Source organism: Dendronephthya gigantea, unplaced genomic scaffold (genome assembly GCF_004324835.1).
Source record: "Dendronephthya gigantea isolate DGI-Jeju-01 unplaced genomic scaffold, DenGig_1.0 000012F, whole genome shotgun sequence".
NCBI classification, from domain to species: domain Eukaryota; kingdom Metazoa; phylum Cnidaria; class Anthozoa; order Malacalcyonacea; family Nephtheidae; genus Dendronephthya; species Dendronephthya gigantea.
This window is the reverse complement of record NW_021163022.1, coordinates 1,562,976-1,578,312: the sequence shown is the minus strand read 5'-3', so window position 1 is coordinate 1,578,312 and position 15,337 is coordinate 1,562,976. Positions and strand designations below refer to the sequence as shown.

Sequence of the window (15,337 nt, the reverse complement as noted above, 5' to 3'; positions counted from 1 at the left end):
TTGAATGGCTATGGTTTTATAATAGTGCATAATCACATTTTTTCATACTGAAACTCTTTACTGTACAATATATGAATAATTATTTCAAGTACACTGTTTAGGTCCAGTTTATGTCTTGTAATCCCATAGTAGGCCTATCGAGTTGCATTGAATTAGCCTTTTGACATCTACTGACTATCTAAATGTCTTTGTACAGTTTTGAGTACTTCAGATATGTGCAGAAATTCACTTAGTGTTGTATCTCTATTCCGTAATGTAACAATACCATTAGTGAGAGTTGAGTCTTGCACAGTGACTGTATATAGTGTGCCAATTTCATCTTGTTGGCAGGCGTATTTATCTAACATATCAGAGCTTCTCTCCACTTCGAAATAATGGCTAGTTATACCTTGGTAAAAATTTGTACATTACTTGTGTGGTCTTGATTTTGATGTTTACAAAAATAGATCATTGTGTTTAGGAGCAAATTAATGAATAATGAGTGCATAAATACCCCTTTATTACTTACCTGCTTGGCGTAATTCGGTTGTAAGCTGACGAGCTACCCGCCCTAAATCTGTGTTAATTGCATTATCTGAAAGGACAGCAACTTTGACTGGAGCCAATGCTGGATGCAATCGCAGCTTACTATGGTTAGTTGTGTTTCCCATCAAATCAAGATACTCAGTTTCATGATAAGCATCTAACAGGTATGCCAGAATTCCTAAGGTAAAACATTAGACATAATTTTGCTGTCTTTATGGTTTTTTTATGAACAATGCAAATTGCCATGTATTCTGGTGAAACTTCACCTCTTTCCACACTTAATGTTGCTATGACTACACCCAAGTTTATATCATCTTGACTTGGAATCTGCTTTGTTAGTTTCTTCATCTCGGAATAACTTGAGATACATTCAACTGCTTCCGCTCCCCATGGAAAATTAAACTAAAGTAAACAAAATATGAAAGTTCTTCATATATCTAAAAGAGTTAAAGAACTGGTCAGGCATTGTGACAACATATCCCATGACTCACTTGAACTGACATAGTATCTAATAAGTTCTCATCACTAGACTGAAAGAATTGATTTCTGTAATCTTTATCAACCAATGTAATTTCTGCAGGAATATCAGCATATTTCTTCCACCATGATAACCGTTTTCTCATCCAGTAATCCATCCAGTAATTCACTTTGTTTGATTCACAGAAAAAACACAGCTTGAAAAATTCCTTAACCTGTGCTCTGAAAAGGATAGACATTTTAGCTCAGATTTGAATTGATGGTCCCAAAATAGTAGTAGTGAATATTTTGGCTATTTTTTTCATTACAATTTTATAGGGATCTAGAATGTGTACTTCACAAACTTTCCAACCTGGAAGTACCATACATACCTAAACATGAATTCATTAGTGGTGGCATTGTCACTCTGTAATATGGTCAAACTCTGTGCCAATCCAATAGAGTTTTGAGTTTGATTTGTGTCTTGATTTTTGAAAAGTTTACAAGCATAATGATATGTGTCTGTCAAATATTCACCTAAATGCTGATATTTGGAATTATTCAGTTTGCTGACCTCTTCAGACTGAATTTTGAGATTGTTTACCGCAGGCCAGGCTAGATCGAGACCATAAACATTTTCCCTTGATGTGACAATTTCACGCCACCATTCCTCATATAAATTTCTCTTTATTTCAACACCAAGTGGTCCATAATCAAGCCCTGAAAAAACATGTTCTCCAGGTAAACTGACACTTCGTTCGAACACAAAGCCTCGTGCTTTGCAAAGCTGATAGACTTTTGTAAAAACATCGCGTGTCTTTGGCATGAAATTGCTGGAAACGAAGTTATGAAATGAAACTATTTCATAGAAATGTTTAGTGCACGTGTTTCTATAATGTGCGATCTTAAATGAAGTATTAAATTTCAACAACATTGATGGTTCCGCGCGCGCGAGTCAAATTCCTCAAATTCTGGGCTGCTTGTGGTTCAGCAAGGCTCAAAAACATTGTTTAAAATTCTGTTTATGGGGTGCGGCACAACATTGTTCCCTCCTGATGCGTCAACCTGAAAAATTCTTTGCCGTGTAGTATTCTTGGGGAATGCTGAGTAAACTTTAAGTTCCTCATTCATTAAGCAGCGCTTAGCACTGATTAGCATTTCTCACGATGACGTTTTAGGGTACTTTCAATTTTCTCAAATGGGTTTAAAAAATTATAACAACATGAAAAGCATTATTTTCAGAATCAATAGACCATTTGAAGAATAATTTCAGTCTAAAATTGAAGATAGGCGCTGTTACGAGGTCTTACGCTCACGATTTTGAAAAAAAGTACCCCCAAAATGGCGGTATATTCGTCATCGTGAAAGAAAGGCTAATTGAGTGTTTATTACGGACGCATGATACATACAAAATTGTGTCAAAAACAAGGCATTATGCTACAACCTTTTGCGCAATGGTGGAAAAAATTTTAATAAAAAAAATAATATAGTTTGCATTGTGAAAAAGCAATCATACAAAAAATGATCATAGTTTACAAATTACAGCTGTCGCTTTAAACACTATTATTATACATTATAATAGTAAAAGCAATTTGATTGGCTAATAGCTGACAGATAAATCGCGCAATCACGCAAAATTCAGTTATCAGCTAGCAGATAACTGAGTTATCTGCAAGTGAGCCTGCGGTGGTTAACAAGCGGTATTCATTTGAATGTATTTGTGTATTAATAATTGATGTATTTTTGGATGTTGCTATTAAATAAGGTTTTTCATTCGTTAAGACTATGTTACTATTCTTCAAATGTATAATAAAACAATTATTGGATAAGGTTTTTGTGATATGCAGAGTTATCAAGGTCTCGGTAAGCGTTATCAGACTCGCCTTCGGCTCGGCTGACGCTTACCTCGACCTTGATAACTCTGCATATCACAAAAACCTTATCCAATAATTGTTTATAATTCATCACAACTAGCTACCATAAGTGACCCATAATGTTATACAATCATTATATAAATAATACGGTCAATTAAAAATATCATTTCTAAATTTTTGCCTAAATTATGTAAACCCGCACAGTATGCAGATTAACTAGTAATATTTATAATTATAGTTCCAAACTTGTTTGGCCAAAAAATTATTTGCACACTTGACACTATTGGCGTTCATACTTTTTTATAATTAGCGTGAAATATATTTGAAATAGTCAGTGCATGAGGTTCTACAATATGACACAGCTTACATCACCGTCTGCTATTAGCACAATCGCTAAAACACGTTGCTTCTAAAAGCCCAAGATTCTCTAAAGCAGTATCTAATCGTAAACAGACTGAATACGATCCTTTTAAAAATACCTTTTGCTTTTTTGAAGTTTCGTTTGCATATCGCTTTCTTCTCGGAATAAAATTCCTCCGTCATCGCTTTCATCACTCCAAGTGCTACTACTGTCGCTATCATCCTCACTTGTTGGTTGTTCTTGCAAAGTATGTTCCTGTGAAATGGAAATTTTTGACCCGTTTTGTTCCGGTACGGCTTGTTCCATGCACTGGTTTCAAAACTGCCAAGTCGTGCTGTTCAGAACAGACATGTTTGAGAAAGCATGTTAAGTTTGTGCGTTTGAGAAGGGAAATTTGTCTTGGAAGACTTCGCAAACACCATAAACAAATGCCTACTTCAGATTATCTTTATCATGAAAGAAAACGAGAGATCCTGAATCAACGTCTTTCAAGAAAGGACCATCGTAACCTCTAACAACGTATCGGTCCTGACAATATTGGTCCTGACTTAGCTAGGGAAATTCCACAAACTAACATTAACCCGGAAATATATTTAAAACCAACCACCAAATCTTTTAGTCTTGACGCCCCTTCTGAGCAAACAGTATGTCTACTGTTAAGTAAACTTAATGAAAAAAAGGCTATGGGTCTTGATAAAATTCCAGCTAGGCTCCTAAAAATTGCGGCTTTTGTTGTTGGTCCCTCGCTTACCAACATATTTGAGCGATCGATTGTTACCGGAATATATCCAACAGAATGGAAACTCGCGCGGGTGTTACCAGTGTTTAAAAAAGGCAGGAAATCTGACCAGAGCAATTATCGTCCAATTTCAATATTACCAATTGTCTCAAAAGTTTTTGAAAAAATGGTTTATGATCAGCTTTTTGGCTATTTAAAGGAGAATAATTTATTAAGTAGCTGCCAATCTGGCTTTCGTTCGCTCCATAGTACAGTAACAGCTTTACTTGAGGCCACTAATAAATGGTCGGTGAATATAGACAAAGGTCTTCTCAATGGGGTAATATTTATTGACCTGAAGAAGGCCTTTGACACTATTGACCATGATATTTTACTGCGTAAATTAGTAAACTATGGTGTTGACCAGAATGCCCTAAGGTGGTTTAATTCATATCTCAGTGGCCGAACCCAAAAATGTGATGTCAACGGCAGTTTATCTAGTCTTGGCGCAATTAATTGTGGCGTGCCCCAAGGTAGTATTATTGGCCCTTTGCTATTTTTAATTTACATAAATGATCTACCAAATTGTCTTCGATCAGCCTCTGCCAATTTACTAGTTTGCTGATGATACTAATATTAGCCTTTCGGCACGTAACCTACCTGAACTTGAGCCCCTAGTCAATTCAGAACTTGCTAATCTCAAAACTTGGTTGATTGCAAATAAACTTAGTCTGAATATAGCTAAAACCGAATTTATGGTTATTGGCTCGAGGCAAAAAATATCTGCCGATAATCACAGTACAATTTGTATTCAAATTGGCGATCAGACGATCCAGCGGAATGGTCACACTATTTCCCTTGGCCTGACCATCGATGACCGTCTTTCTTGGTCCAATCATATTGATGAATTATGTAAAAAAATTTCGTCAGGGATAGGGGCTTTGAAAAGAATTAGACCTTGTGTCCCTTTACACTCTGCTGTGCTAATTTATAATGCTTTAATATTGCCATATTTTGATTATTGTTCTCCAGTTTGGGATGGTCTAAGCAATGAACTTAGCGATAAACTACAAAAACTGCAAAATCGTGCAGCCAGAGTAATTATGAGAGCCAGTTACGATATAAGGTCTAGTGAACTTCTTGACATGTTGCAATGGGATATGCTTAATATTCGTCGCAAGAAACAAAAAGCTATTGTAATGTTTAAATCTTTAAACAACTTAGCTCCTGATTATATGCGAAATATGTTTGTTCCACGGAGCACAGGTTATACATTAAGAAACTCGGTCAAACAAGTTGATCTACCGATGCCCCATACTGACTACATAAAACGTAGTTTTAGTTATAGCGGGGCTTGTTTATGGAATAATCTTCCAGAAAATGTTCGGAAAATTACCTCTCTGCAACAATTTAAATCCGAACTTGACAAATTCTTTTGAATATCTGATTTCCACACGGCAATCATGTAAAACAGTATTTTGTGTTATTATTGTGTGCTTTGTTATTTGTATGGCTAAAAGGTTTTAGATATTTCTCTTTATTGTTTGTTGTATATATATAACATTACTGATGATTCTACCGTGTATAAATAAATTTTTAATAATAATAATAATAACTGATAATAATAAAAAATCGGCGTATCCATCCTCAAATAGGAACTAAAACCATAAGGAGCAATATAAACCTTTCGTTAAAGCTGAAGAGAAACCATTTTTCTCTCCTACTACTCAAAAACTCTCTCGAACCGTTTATCAGTAATCTCATTCCAATCCGGAGATGTTACACCCACTATTTTGCAAAAGAATGTACCGGCCATATGGAATTTTTAGCGACATTATCACATTCATCGTCAAAACGAAAATTCGCAAAGTTTCATACTTGCTTCCATCATTGTTGTCCTTGTTCCCTCAGTAGTCCCCCTTCCCGGCTTCGGTAAAAAGGTAATCTTTTTATCTGAACTGCGCATTTTTTCACCTTTTGTAAATATTTTTTGTATGTTGTACTAAATGCATCGTCAAAACGGTTTTCATCAGATGCACAAGCAACGTGAAAGCAAGTCAATTGCGTAATGTTGTTCATTTTTACAACAAAACATAGTTAACGTTCCTGCATGTTCCTTGCACATCAGGTGAATCCCTCTCGTTTTCCTCAGGCACTCGCATGTAGTTATGACCAGTTTGTCCAACTGCAAGCTAATACGCCTCCACCTGATGCTGGTAGGACTTGTGTAGCGGACCCTGGCGCCTCGGCTTCTACACTCTATTCATTTTGATCTCGAACTAAGAATTTGATCTTCGGGTCTTCTTTAGGTTCTTTTAGAAGTTCAAAGTATTTTTTAGCATCACAATTAAATTTTTCCGTAAGATCGCGTCGTACATCAATTTTTTTCGTTCCTCTTTTAACTGTGAGGTAAATATGTGGACGATGAATCTTGTTTGGGCCAGTAAAGCCATATGCTCCACACAACCATGGGGAACTATGCCTGACCTAATAAGAATTTCTGGAGTGAATGCTGTATAGACTACTGAGCTTTATGAACCAAACCGAACCTGGGGACCATTCCACTGAGAGAGTTCACAGACAGTGATCCAAACCAAAAAGTGAAGCAAAAATATTTTTTGTCTAGATCTGGTGTCTGAAATCAGTCGCTCGGGTAAATCCGTTCGTTCGACCACAATGGACAATTAAGCGATTGAAATAAACAAATATCGCAATTACTTTTTTACTTTGGCTTAAAATTTGCCAAACCGAACAATAAAGACATTTTGAATTCTCAATAAACAACTCGCGGCATTTTCCTAAAGTTGCGACGAACGCGTAAGCCGGCCAAGCAGACTGGCTCTGCTCCACGTCCGATGATGGCCAGGGGGAAGCTGCAGCGAAAGTTAGTAACTTAGTACAAGGATCGCGGGCTCTGGGTACGAGGTTGACAACATAGTGGTTAGCTGCGCATGCGCAGCAGCTACCTACAAAACGGATATTTTAGAAACTGGAAGTGGCAAATTTGCAATCTTCTTGAAACCGGTACACTTGTTTCGCCAATGACGTGCGACATTGCGAGATGTACTGTATCTGACCCAATAAGAAAAACATAGCTAGCATTACCATACATTATATAATTAGACGGTTGATTAAAAAAATGACATTTCTAAATTTTTACCTAAATTATGTACACACGTACACATGCTATTTTTCTAACTTCATTCAGAGGCAATACTAATTCATAGTTCCCAATTCGCCTAACTTGGCGGAGACGTTATTGGCCCTCTACTTGTGCTTGTTCACATTTTGCTGGTGAAGGTGACTTGTTTGTGGCTATAACTTATGTATTTACTACTTCATGTTACAAAGAGCTGCATATATATATTTAATTTTCATATATTTTGAATAGTTTTGAGGTTCTTAAAAATGACAAAACTTGCATTACTGCCGGCTATTAGCACAATCCTTAAAACACGCTGCTTTTAAAAACGCAAGATTTTCTAAAGCAGTATCTAATGGTAAGCAGACTGAATAAGATCCATTTGGAAACACCTTCTTTTCTGCAGTTTCTTCTTTCTCTGTCTTTTCTTCACTATCCACGTCGTCAGCACTTTCCTTTTGGAAGACAATTCCCCCGTCATCGCTTTCATCACTCCAAGTGCTGCTACTGTCGCTATCGCCCTCATTGGAACTACTTTTTGACTCTTTGAGCTTTGGTAGCCAATCAGCATCCACTTCGCAAACAGCATAGGCAAATGCCTGTTTTACATTTTTCTTATCATGAAATAAAACGAGAGATCCCGAATCACCGTTATCCAAGAAAGGATAATCGTGTCCTTTGACAACGTATCCATCCTCAAATAAGGAATCCTCTTCTTTGCTGAAACTAAAATCATAAGGTACAATACATCCTCTCGTTAAGGCCGAGGAGAAACCGTTTTTCTGAACGTCTACTGAATCCTCTTTGCTGCCTTTAAAAACTCTTTCGAACAGTTCATCATTTATCTCACTCCAATCCGGTGAAGTCACACCGGCTATTTTGCAAGAAAATTTTACGTCATTTGGAATCTTAAGAGACATTATATCACATTCATCGTCAAAATGAGAACTCGAAAAGTCACCAAGTTTTGAATAGTTACTTCCATCTTCCCCAAACGAAATGGCCTCACTGTTTTTGTTTTCTTTGCGTTCTTGAAAATAATATCGCTTTTCTTTGGCTTGGCATTGATAGTCAGAACGTGTACGGCGCATCTCTTTGATCGTTTTATAATCTTTTTCCCATCCCGCATTAAAAGTGAAATCGAGACGAGTTACATCAGAGGCACAAGCAACGTGAAAGCAAGTAAGTGCATAATGTTGTCCGTTTTCACAACAAAACATAGTCAACGTTCCTGTTCCTTGCACATCAGGTGAATCCGTCTCGTTTTCCTCAGGTATTCGCATGTAGTTATGATCATGACGATTATGTATACTGCAAGCCAATACACCACCACCTGGTGTTGGCTGGACTGGTGTAGCGAACTCTGGTGCCTCAGCTTCTACTCCATTTTGATCTCGAACTAAGAATTTGATCTTTGGTTCTCCTTTAGGTTCTTGTATAAGTTCAAAATATTCCTTTGCGTTGCATTTAAATTTTTCTTCAAGATCGCGTCGTACATCGCATTTTTTCATTCCTCTTTTGACTGTGAGGTAAATATGCAGATGGTTAATCTTTTTGTTGGAACCAGCAAGGCCATACGCTCCACACAACCACGGGAAACTGTAATATATTAAGAACAACTAATAAATGTTAAGGAAGCAACAACTAATTATATTTTCTAAAGATTGTAGATACGTTCCAATATAACCAGGGAGCAGCATGGCAGCGTCTTCAAACAACTTCCCTTTATATATCAACTTTTTTAGGCATGCAGTTAGGGGAGGAAGTATATAGCTTTGCACTTTTACTTTGGAGACTCTTAACTATAGTAGCACATTGTCGTGCTATAGAAAATAAGATTAGGGGCGACTGCCTTGCTGGGTAGCCTGTTTCCTATATTATCGCAAGCAATTTTTGACGTTTCGATTACATGCTGGCCCGGTTATGTCAACCAGGCTAGCCCGTCTTGCCGGGCTGAATGTTCGCATGTAATCGTTTCAGCCCGGGCTGGGAATTCGTCAACGCATGCAGTGTTACACACATGCATAAACAACAATGGCTTCTGCGTTTGCTAAATTTTCTTCGTTTGCTAAATTTCAGCCCGGCAAAAAATACTCATATAATCGTTTGCTAAATTTCAGCCCGGCAAAGCTAGCCCGGTCCATGTAACCGGCCCCTTAGACTGGATATGCGCAAGGACACCCTATCCTCACACGGCTCACAGGGCACTCTATATAAATCGATAGGACAGAAAGTTGTAAACTGAGATGATATTTTTAGAACATAAAAAAATAAAATTGACAAATTCATTGAATTACCTCCTTAGTTTTTCATGAATTTCTTTTTTTAGCTTGTGTTTTGAGTTAAGAAAAGTATCTTCAAACCACGTGTTCTTAACATCTTGAGATACTCCGTCACGCTTTGGCTCAGTTTCTGTATTTGTATAAAAGAAGTAGAAACAATCGAAATATTGATCGGAATTTGGTTAAAGATTTATTTTTATTTTATTACTTCATTTTTAGCATCATGAATATTTACGATTGCTTTGATACACCATGCATGCATATATATATGCTAGCTGGTATAACAGTTGGAAGCAAGCGCCCAAGGTCCTAGCTATGTACCTCAGTCCTGGACATGCAGATGGGACTTGCAACTGAAACGTTGTTGAATTTATAATCAGACTAATGTGTGCAAATTAGTCACAACCGAAATTTCAATTGCCTGAAAATCAGATTTAGGGGTTGTTTGCATGAGCCCGGTTACCAAGATTAACCAATTAGGTATTCAGGTAATAAAATCAGCCTTTTTGAAACAAAACAATCACATGCTATCGTCGAGATGATTACACGACTACCAGGATCATGTTATTTATCCATTTTAAAATACAATAATATTTAAAAAGTCCAGTTTCGTTAAATCTCGGAAACTGCATGGGCTATATATGTCCATGCAGGGCAAATATATACGTATAATTATATATCTTTTATTCTTGCACGTTTGCATGGTGATAATCGATAAGTAATTAAGCTTGTTGGTACACCACGTAAGTATATAATATTGCAAAGCTTTCGGTCCGTTAACCCGGGCCTTCATCAGTGCAATTATCTGAATACACATTCACACGTCACTTAAATATCACGTTAGTCGTGATTTGTTAGCTCGCGCCATTAATTAAACGGTTTCACTTACCAAATAATTATGGAAAATATATAGTTCTAATTAATGCGCGTGTCCAGACAAGTATTTAGCTAGCAGACATTGAAAAGAGCACGCCATGTATTATTGAGCGGCTTACTCTCTTGGGCGATAGTTTGATGTTTATAGATTTCAATGATTCTCTTATTTTACGAGAGACGGTATACTTATCATTCGCTAAAATGCTTGAATCTTTCCATTTAATGCGATGATCATAAGTCCACGCATAGTGAGCAACAGCAGACTTATCTAGTTTACCTTTCTCGCAGTTCGTCTTATGTAAAAAAAAGAACATAAAACGAACATAAGACGAACATAAAAAAATGTTCTAAAAGAACATAAGACGAATGCCACGAATGTAATAGAAAAAGACGGAATTACCTTCCACTATATCGACTTCTTCAATCTTTATTTTATCCTTTTCATTTTCCTCTGGTTTTTGCCCATCCTTACCAGACAACTCCAAGCTCTCAGCATTCTGAAGGTTGGGCAATACACTTGATTCATCTTGAGGATCAAAACGAGTCCAAAATGTGAGACGAGACACCTGAAAATACAATATTTTCCCACGCATTAAAAACACAATCTTTTAAAATACAATTATTTAAAATACAATCTTTTAAAATACAATCTGATATTGCTTGTGTCAATTCTACTTGATGAAAAGATATCTGGTGTAGTCTAATGTAGGTAGTCTTAAAGCTTATATTCATATAATGAAAATCAATCAGTTACAAGCAATTGAACAAGCTTGCGTGAGATTTTGCAATGAATGGAGAAGAGCCTTAAACTAGTCGCTTACCTTCTCGAGTTCAGGCTCCTCACCGAAGAAAGAGAGCACGATAATGCATACGGTAGTAACGACAAAGACGATGAGAGCGAAGTACATGAAATTTAATATGACAAAACCAGGTCTTGTGTCAGTCTCGCCGCAATCTGGTTGCGGGTAAGCAAAATCACACTCGCTGCGAGGGTTTTCATCCAAAAAAATTCTTTTGTGCTCATTTTAAAGAGCGTTTTGGGATGAGTAGACTGAAAGAGCGTTTACTCACGACTGTACGGACAACACAACCTATTGCATTATACCATGTGATGATTCGCTTGATACGAACTTTACTTTTTGACAATGCCACGAACTTTACGTATGATCCAAACTAACCTCTTTTGCAGGAGTTTCAGTATCCTTCTTAGCACGTCTTGGTGACTGGGCGCCTTTAGGCGGTGACTGGGGTACTTTAGGGGGCATCTTAACTGGTTTTGGGAAAGTCGGTGACCCCAAAGTGGGTTTTGCCTCCACTGTCGACGTAATTGAGCCAACAGTAGAAATAGATTTAGCACGTGGAAAACGCGGAGCAACTGTTGGAGGAGCGAAAGCACGTGATGGTTTCATGGTCGTGACTACTTTTGGCGGGGAAGTGGGCCGCTCCGGAGCTTTCCGACCATTTGTAGACATTAGTCTTTCTGCTGGTGTTATTACGTCATGTACAGCATACGGTTTTACCTCGGTAACATCTGGAATGTGTTCGTAATCACCATCGTCATCATCAACGTCATTCTTATTCGTTTCTCCTTTTTTCGAGCCAAGGCCCTTTTTTCCAAAACGCGGCGAACTTTTTGGACTTTTTTCTACTAGTATGTTTTCCAACGAATTTTTGCGACGAAATTTCGGAGGACCCGCGTGCATTTTTTGTAGGAAGAGGTTCAGTCTTGGAACAGGTTTTGGACTCATTTTTTTTAACCTCCCTAGTTCTACTGTCTTTGGACGTTCTTTCCGGGGGTGTTCACGATAACTGTTGGCATACGTATGATCACTTTCGATAACGCTGCTATGCCTTTCTCCAGGGAGGGGTTTATATTGTTGTTTGTTTACGGGGGGTTTAACCTTTCTCAATGACTGTCGTGTTTCCTTTTTTCGTAAGTCGGTAAGAAGAGCTTGACGTTCAGTAACAGGCTAAAAAAGATTATACACTGATGTTTACAACAAGTTTATATTGGGACATATTGGGCCGTGATATATGGTTTTTGGATATTTGCTTCATTGCTTGAACGATTTCACTACGTTCAGTCGGTCGACTTTTAATAGAAATTTATGAGCGTTGTCACCTCATCTCTTTCTTTATATTTCTCCACATAGGAACCTGGCACTAGCCCGTTCTAAATGAAAGAAAATAAAATAATACCAGAGCCGTCGTGATGATGGCACAATAATCATGGCTCTGATGGATGCAGATTCTGCACAATGGAAAGAAAAAATTATTTTTTCTTCTTAAAAATTGGTATTCAGAGACTGAAATTACCTTTCTCGAGTCGTTGGTTACCATGGTAAACCATCCGTCGTTAGCAGTTTCAGTCACTGTAATAATATCACCAGCTTTGACAGACACTTCATTAGCATTTTGTGCGGTGAAATCATAGAGTACTCGATATGATTCGCCAACATCTGTCACCGGAGGCTTTGACGTTGCTGTAGGAGCACTACTGTTAATTCGTCCTCTCTAACGAAAAAAGTCAGACATTAAAATTTCTAGCTTTATAATTATTATAAGAACAATGAATAATCTTTATTCTGAGACTACTGAATGTCAAAAAAATTGATTTTCTTACCAAATGTAACGGGGTCTCCATTGTTTCATAAGCTCCACTATCAACCACAACCTGTTGAAGACATAAAATGTATTCAGTGAATGAGATGCGTGTATTGAAGATTGGTAATTGACACTTGCATGAAGAAATAATGAAATTACATACCTGTAATTTTCCTAGATAATCTCTTTTCTCTAAATTTGCTGTCTTGGATTTTGGTGGCTGAAAAATTGCATCCATCACAAGAAACTCTATGCCTTGGCCACTCTAAAAAAAGATTTGTTACACTTGGCATTGAAGGATTACACAGGATTCAAAACAGGGGACAGAACAACATCTGGACAAGCTTTGTGCATTTTCTTGCATGAACATAAACAATTGTGTCTCACTCTAGAACACACAAGTGATTGTCACATAAACACTTGTCCATGCAGGATTACAAAATAGTATCACAAAATAGTAATCTTTTATCTGACAGCATGACTTTTCTTCACCTTAAGTATGCAGTAGTAGAGCTATAACTATAGAGTACTTCATGAACTAGACTCTACGGTTCAGGTATCCAGTCTTCTCTCTTGACAATGCAAAAATGGTGAAGTATTTCTATGTATGTTGCATATTTAAATATATGCATGTTGCATATTTAACTATCATGAAAATACTTAAGATATAAAAAAATACCTGCAAGTTATTCAAGCTAACATCAATGATGCTATGTCGTGGTTCAACTTTACACTGCAGCCCAGCAAGAAGATCTTCAACTGCACTGTCAATATAACCAAGACTGGACAGACATACAGCACGATTGAGAAGGACCTAAAAAATTTAAACAAATCTTAAAAATTTGTAGAAACTTAAGCACAACTACTAGCCAATTAGTTGTGGAAAACAATCTTGACACAAAAATTTACTTTCCCACTCTTAAAATAGTAACGCCAAACACAAGCATGCCTTGCAAAAGTCTATGCCCTCCATTCTCTGAAGAACTTACAGGCAAGTCAAAATAAAAGATTTATAACACAGTATGCTTACCTCACACTTATATAACTTATACCGCATGCCCAGCTGCTTGTAGTCAATAAATTTACTTTCTCTTAGATTTCTAAATGTCTCATTGAAGTTTACCAGAGCATCTGAGTACCTGTTGAAAAGATCAGGAAAAATGGGATTGTGTTTGATGAATGTTCATAATTTGTGAAATTGATGAGGTTGTTGATACTGGTAGAGAGAATATACTTTTTAGAAATAGAAGATACCTGGATTAATACACCTTCAGGTTAATGCAACACTTGATTATTAAATAAAAACATTTGGTATTCTTACATTTCTAGGTTTTGAAATTAATGGATTGTACAGGAATGTTTCTAATCTGTTACCTTGTACACATCAGGTTGACAACACCTAACATGAAATGCCCAACAGCCAAATGTTCATCCTTCTTAATAACTTCTTGAAATGCCTGAAATTTATATGAAAACAAAGAAACAAAGATAAATATCTATTCTGAAGATAATATACAGTATGTGTATATATATATATATATATATATATATATATATATATATATATATATATATATATTAAACAATTATTGAATGAGGTTGAGCAGGATATGAGGAATTATTAAGGCCGAGGTTTGTGTTATCTGCCGAAGCCGAAGGCTGAGGCGGATAACACAAACCGAGGCCTTGATAATTCCTCATATCCTGCGAGAACCGAATTCAATAATTGTTTTATTATTTATTTGCAAAAATTGAACCTTTCCTTTGATGAAGCCATTCGTATTTTCCCGCTTTTAGGTTTTGGCACAAGCCGCATAAATTAGCGTGACGTCATACCGTGCAATAATTTTTTTCATATCTGACGAAGTGACGTCAAACGTGCAATAATTTTTTTCATATCCGACGAAGTGACGTCACTGTCCAAATTTGGGCAGCTGCCGAGCGGATATGACGATTTCGCCAATAGCTGCTGGCCAATCAAAACTCTTGACTCATTTTCAATAAATAATAAATATATTTATCACATACTTGTGCCTTTATCAGGGCGATAACAGGGTGACATAAAAACGATATCGTCACTGATATCGCTTTTTGTCACTGATATCGCTTTTTGTCACTGATATCGCTTTTTGTCCCGCTGCATTTGCCGCTGTCAAAACAAAGATGGCTGACTCGAGCAGTTCGAGGTTTGTTTCAGTCGATGTCGATTGCTTTATAGAAAAAAAGGAAGTATGTGATAAACAGGTTATCACAATCGGGACGAGGTGATATCAGTTTTATCGCTTTCAGGACGATATCATAAATGACCCTCGTTCGCTGCGCTCACTCGTGACATTTATGATATCGTCCCTCAAGCGATAAAACTGATATCACCTCGCCCCTCATGTGATAACCTATATATATATATATATATATAAATATATATATCTAAATATATATATCTACTATATATATATATATATATATATATATATATATATCTATCTATCTAAATATATA

At 36.9% G+C, this 15,337-nt stretch overlaps 2 protein-coding genes across 2 annotated transcripts in view; both read right to left on the bottom strand.

The window, feature by feature from the left end:
- Positions 1-142: 142 nt before the first annotated feature.
- Positions 143-1,882, bottom strand: LOC114518854 (DNA polymerase subunit gamma-2, mitochondrial-like). Its single transcript, XM_028538869.1, has 5 exons — positions 1,374-1,882; positions 1,017-1,224; positions 792-927; positions 509-703; positions 143-388 (listed from the first exon to the last, which is right to left on the bottom strand). The coding sequence occupies exons 1-5, from the start codon at positions 1,805-1,807 to the stop codon at positions 168-170; spliced, it is 1,194 nt and encodes a 397-aa protein (XP_028394670.1). The 5' UTR covers positions 1,808-1,882; the 3' UTR covers positions 143-167.
- Positions 1,883-7,357: 5,475 nt separating this feature from the next.
- The window catches only part of LOC114519034, a 29,768-nt gene continuing 21,788 nt past the window's right edge, over positions 7,358-15,337 (bottom strand). The window contains exons 2-12 of the mRNA XM_028539088.1: positions 14,213-14,295; positions 13,869-13,977; positions 13,518-13,652; positions 13,002-13,103; positions 12,858-12,908; positions 12,551-12,748; positions 12,357-12,407; positions 11,413-12,204; positions 10,635-10,800; positions 9,374-9,488; positions 7,358-8,675 (exon numbers count right to left, since the gene is read on the bottom strand). Of these exons, the coding sequence (XP_028394889.1) occupies positions 7,358-8,675; positions 9,374-9,488; positions 10,635-10,800; positions 11,413-12,204; positions 12,357-12,407; positions 12,551-12,748; positions 12,858-12,908; positions 13,002-13,103; positions 13,518-13,652; positions 13,869-13,977; positions 14,213-14,295 (3,120 nt within the window). The remainder of the gene's footprint in view (positions 8,676-9,373; positions 9,489-10,634; positions 10,801-11,412; positions 12,205-12,356; positions 12,408-12,550; positions 12,749-12,857; positions 12,909-13,001; positions 13,104-13,517; positions 13,653-13,868; positions 13,978-14,212; positions 14,296-15,337) is intronic.

Excerpts from the sequence above, each read along its gene's own strand:
- LOC114518854 (XM_028538869.1), bottom strand. The coding sequence starts at position 1,807 with ATGCCAAAGACACGCGATGTTTTTACAAAAGTCTATCAGCTTTGCAAA. Across the intron at positions 928-1,016 it reads TAGATACTATGTCAGTTCAA|TTTAATTTTCCATGGGGAGC; the intron begins GTGAGTCATGGG and ends TGTTTACTTTAG. Across the intron at positions 704-791 it reads AACATTAAGTGTGGAAAGAG|GAATTCTGGCATACCTGTTA; the intron begins GTGAAGTTTCAC and ends GTTTTACCTTAG.